The sequence below is a fragment of the Cucumis sativus genome, chromosome 1 (assembly GCF_000004075.3).
Source record: "Cucumis sativus cultivar 9930 chromosome 1, Cucumber_9930_V3, whole genome shotgun sequence".
NCBI classification, from domain to species: Eukaryota; Viridiplantae; Streptophyta; class Magnoliopsida; order Cucurbitales; family Cucurbitaceae; genus Cucumis; species Cucumis sativus.
This window is the reverse complement of record NC_026655.2, coordinates 11675676-11681217: the sequence shown is the minus strand read 5'-3', so window position 1 is coordinate 11681217 and position 5542 is coordinate 11675676. Positions and strand designations below refer to the sequence as shown.

Here is a 5542-nt window from a genome sequence, read left to right as displayed (position 1 = left end):
AAAGGAACTATATATGGTACCAATGATAGAAAACATATGTCAAACATATTTTAAAATGTAGAAAAGATTTAGAAATTGAGTGATTTATAGATATTGATAGTTGAATGGTGGAGTAGCATAAATGGATGGGAGGTAATAGCATAAAGTGGTATTTTGGTGTATTTTATTGGAAGGGAAGTAAGAGAGGAGAGTTGTGAATAATGAATGGTTTGGGTAGAAGCAAGATTTGGAAGAGAAATGAAAGGTTGCTAAGGAAAGGACGAAACTCGTTTTAATCCTGTGCGATACATTTATAGTGCTCCCTCCGATTTCCGCGCCCTTTAACAACCCCTATAAATCACCCTCTTAAACCCACTCCCCAAACCAATTCCCCTAAACTCATTTCCCATTCCTTCCAACAGTTTTTAATAATCATGATTTCCCGCTCCGCTTCTCCCCTCCTCCTCCTCCTCCTCCTCCTCCTCCCTCTCATCGCCGCCGCTCGCAAGGGCTCCATGCTCGGCGGCTGGTCGAAGATCCCAGACCTGAAGGATCCCCACGTTGAAGAGATCGGAAAGTTCGCGGTCGCCGAGTACAACAAGCAATCCAAAGGCGTAGCAATCGAGTTCAAAAGCGTCGTGAGCGGCGAAACTCAGGTGGTTGCTGGAACCAATTACCGCCTCCTCATCGATGCCAAGAGAGGCGAATCGATGAGCAAATATGAGGCGATAGTTTGGGAGAAGCCATGGGAGAATTTCAAGAAACTTACATCCTTCAAGCCTGTTGCCTAATCAATCAGTAAAAGCCCTAAATTCACGTCTGTTTTGCTCTTAGTGTTTGGTAATTAGGAAAAATAAATTAATATTCCCTGGTAATTTCTGGACAAATCGTTTCTCTTGTCGTTTCTGGATTGATATCTCTTTGGTTATCAGATCTTTGTACTTTTATATTAAAAATATTTGTTATAAATGTCTTTGAATTTCTAAGTATTGGGATGTCTCGTCTGTATAAAAAGGGAATGCATGAACAAATATAAAATTATAAATTATAGATGCTTTTATGTATGGAAATGCTTTTGAATAATGCATTAATAAAATAAAATACTAATTTCGCTTGCAAATTGGGTTGGAAAAAGACAAAGCTATAAATGTTTATGGATATGGATCATTCAAAATCAGACCCATAACCTTTAATTTGGTGAGGAGTGTGAAGTTTTATAAATTGCTATATTAATAATTTCACTGTTGATCGTTATACTTTTGGGATTTTGTAATGGGAGGAGTTTGAAATATGGATGTAGATCAAAATATTGGGAAAACTTTGGAGGAAAATGGTCAGTAATAGTCTCCTTCAAGCTTTTACTTCTCATAATAGTTATGAATTCTCAGCCTTTCGAATATAAGGTAATCTTTATGGATAAAAATTATAGTGCAACTAATTGGTAAATTCATTTGAAAATTTATATAACTATGAAAATAGAAATCAGGCTAAAGATTTTAAGAATTATACAAAACTTTGATGTGAGATTTAGTTGAGATAATCGCATTTTGATAAATAATATAAGATTCAACAAAGAAATGGAAAATAATATACAATCTCTGAAATGATGTATAAATTGACAAAACATATTTTGTGGTGAAATAAAAAGATGGCATCAACTTAAAAAAAGAAGTTAATGAGTCAAATTTTTGTAGTTTTTTTTTTAAATTTCAAACTATCTAGAAATAGAAGCTTTTGATTGAAAATAGAGACGAAATTAAAAAGGAGTTGGGAAGGGAAGTAAGTTTAGAGTTTTGTCAAAACTTGTATTAAAATTGGAAAAAAGAAGGGATTTGATAGCAGGATTAGTAGGCCCTAAGAATGGAAATTGACATTTAATGTAGATAATGTGCTACTACTGCCTAAGGGGCTTGAGTGGTTTTGGGAAAAAGGAAAAGTTATTGTCTTAAAAATAATAATTTTACGAATGCACTTTTTAGGAAAAATGGTGGTGTTAATATGTGATTGGTATATATAAAAGAGTGAGATAGGGAGATTGTACCTGGAAGAAATAATTTGACGATTGAATTTAATGGTAGAAGAGGACAAAAGTTGATCCAAAACACTAAACTATACGGCACTCAAACAAAGAAATATATATACATAAAAATTTCCTCCAGAAAAGTCGAATTTTCTTTGAAACAGAGTCGATCTCTTTGTTGTTTAGGAACAAAAGGGTGAGGCAGTTTTATGTTATTGCAGCACAACAACGGCAGTAAAGGCAGTCAGTCTTCTCTACGCTACTATTGGGAGGGTGAGATCCTTTTGGTTGTCAAGGAAACCAAAAATATATTAGAGATGTAAATACCCTTTTGAGAGCTTTAAAGAGAGAGAGATTGATAGTGTGATCTTCTCAAAACAACCCTCACTCTCATTTCCCACACCTCTCTAACAATTTCAATACCCTACTAACCACATTCCCTTACGCAACTCCACAACAACCCTTTAGTTTTCCATTCCTTTTAATATTAATATAATCAATATTTAATTACAACTAATTCATTTATATCATATATATATATTAATTGAATGTACTAATAAACCGTATTATAATCTAGATACTATCTCCTAACTCATATTAAATTTTAACATACCAATCAACCCACCCCAATAAATTCAGTATTTAGTAACGTAGATAATGCGTCGTTGTAACTAAAAAATGCGCAATTAAAAATATTAGCAACGCCAAGCCCATGTCACTAGGATTGGCGCAATATTCGCATACCTAAAAGTGGCAGTGGCGTATTAAACGTGCGCTGCTAGATCGATAGTTTTACTAACATAAACGCGTTACTAAATATTAACTTTTAGTAACATATTGTCTGTCACTATTATTTTTTATGGTGACATCTTTTGTTTGTCACTAAATAATAAGTTTTAGCAACATATAGTATTGTTGCTAAATGTTGATTTGTGGCCATTAGAAATAACTTTTGCGGCATATTTAAGAGTTTGGTAGAACCAATGTTTTGAGCCACTTTAAATTTAATGTTATTTTCTTTAAAAAAAACTTTGATTTACCGACGTTGGAGAAAACGTCAATAAAGTATTTTATTAATTAAAAAATAATATCAAATTTACGATATAAACATGTTATAAGATTTTAAATATAATAATATAATAATCTTTTAAACAAAAATGAAGAATTACATTTCTAATCACATCATTAAACACATATGATAGCACCAAATTAAATAGAAAGAGTTTGAGTAATATCAACCTAGGTTGTAGCTATTAAGTTAGACCATGTAAATGATATGTAAAATTAGTCGAAACAAATTAGGTAGTTTGCATAAGAAAAATTCCTACAAAAATAGTTTGAATAACACAAATTCCTATAAAATAACATAAAATGATTTTTTTCAAACAAAATTACAAGGTACCAACCAAAACTCATTCTATTTCGATTCGAAGTCAAAATAAGAATCTTGTATAGAAGACCATTCGTGCAATATGTAACACATAAGAGAATAAAAACTGAACAAAGCGAATCAAAGTCACTAAAACATATAGTAAAACAAAATGGAGAGCAAGAACCATGTTCTAAAAGAAACAAACCAAAACCGTCCTACTTAATTAAGCTCGTAAAAACACATACCACAACGAAACAAAACATAACCAAACTCGTTAAAAAAACTAAACAAACTATCACAGAAACGATGGAAAAAGAGCTGATGTCTAGTGTTTATGGCATGTTTGTAACTTTGAGATAATGAAAGTGTTTCATTGGGTTTCATGAGAATAAGCATAAACTAAGTTGTTTTCTTTTTAAACTTTTTGTTCTTGTTCTAAATTTAGCTGTTGCTTTATTCAATTCACATTCACTTACATATTAATTTAGGAAAAGTAAACACCCACCTAGGCTCAAGGGAAAAGTGCATATTAATTTTCTTAGAAAAACCTACCACATTCAATTCTTACAACAAAAACTCCACTCCAATATTCCAAAAACTACAATTCAATTAACAGGAAAACATCTTCAGTAACCATTGGCACAACGCTTGACTTAGAGAAAAATCAAATGCACATACTAAATTTTCCAAACACAATACATAAACTCATATCTAATCAATTAGACCCTCAAGTAAAGATGTAATTACAAAATTTTAGAATATAGTACAACTATAAGCCACATTCAGAAAAATGACAATATAAGAAAAGGAGTAAACATATATATATATATAGAGGGAGATTAGGTCAGATACATACCTTTATTGTTCCATAATTATATAAATTTTTAAATGAATTTACAACTACATTTTTATATAAAATTTGGGAAGATTACAGTAGAAAATTTGATTGAGAGTTAGTTTTTGGTAAAAGATTTGAGAAGATTGCATAATATTTGAAAAAGATTACTCAAACTCTTCTTAATTCAAATGAATATTCTTTCCCACAAAAGACACCAACTATTAATGTCAAATTTTGATAAAACAAGATATACCTGATCTCCACGAGACAACAATGATAAATTTGTATTTTAGGCAAAGAGGACTCGCTTGCAAGCAAAGAGAAACTTGGACACCGTTGTCGCCACTCAAATGCTTAAGTCAGAGGATGAGAATGAGAACATAATATTTAATATTAATCGGAGAATTTACTTTCCTTTCCTCTTATGTATAGCTTCTAGTTATATCCTATTCCCCCTTTCCAAATTCTTTTCTTATTATTCTTAATCAGACTAGAATTTCTCCCAGGTTGGTTGTAAGTGATTATCACGTTTGTAATTATATTTACAATATTCTCTTTCCATACATTTAGGCTGCGAAAGAGGTTTAAAATATACACACTTAAGCACTGACTTAGTTGGTTTGTTGTCATTTAAAAACCAAAATTTGGAGAGAAGCCAATTTTGTCCTAACAAATTCATGTTTACCCACTTTTAATCTTTGTTATAGGTATTTTTGAAATGCAATTAGGGGTGTGTGTTGGGCTGATGGATTTTTGTTGTAGCTACTCACATCTTCCAAATAGAGTCTTCAAATCAAATTCAATCCAACCCCTAAAATTGGGTTTGAGCTATCATACTTTTTTTTTTCTTCTTTTTTTAGTACATTTTTACATTACTTTATCTACAACACATACTAATATCTAACGTTTTTATTATCACAAACTTCAAACAAACATTATAACAATGTACATGAATTAGAATGTGGGTATATATATATATATATAATTATAAAATTTTAACCGATAATTGAACTTAATCCAGCACGAGTAATATGAAAGGTTCAAACAAACTCAACAAGCAATTAAAAATAACCCAACTCAATCTTTACCATCTAAGTTGAGTAGTTCGAATTATCAGATCATTGGACATCCTGAACATGATAATGTGAAAGTAGTTACTATCGTGGTTGTTCCGAAAAAGAAAAAAAATAATAATAAAGACTAAAATGTACTATTTTCACTAGAATAAGTTGGGTAAAAATGGACAAATATAGAAGTAAAGTATAGGTGACAAAATGTTACATAGTGTATATAGGTTCAAATGAGTCTCAAAATTAAGGAAAATATTCGTACG

At 31.2% G+C, this 5542-nt stretch overlaps 1 protein-coding gene across 1 annotated transcript; it reads left to right on the top strand.

Moving 5' to 3' along the window:
• The first annotated feature begins 216 nt into the window (after positions 1–216).
• On the top strand, positions 217–1099 carry LOC105435465 (cysteine proteinase inhibitor 5). The gene has a single exon (XM_011656697.2). The coding sequence runs from the start codon at positions 414–416 to the stop codon at positions 768–770; it is 357 nt and encodes a 118-aa protein (XP_011654999.2). The 5' UTR covers positions 217–413; the 3' UTR covers positions 771–1099.
• Positions 1100–5542: the final 4443 nt, after the last annotated feature.

Bases quoted from the DNA above. Each gene is read 5' to 3' on its own strand.
- LOC105435465 (XM_011656697.2), top strand. From the start codon at position 414: ATGATTTCCCGCTCCGCTTCTCCCCTCCTCCTCCTCCTCCTCCTCCTC.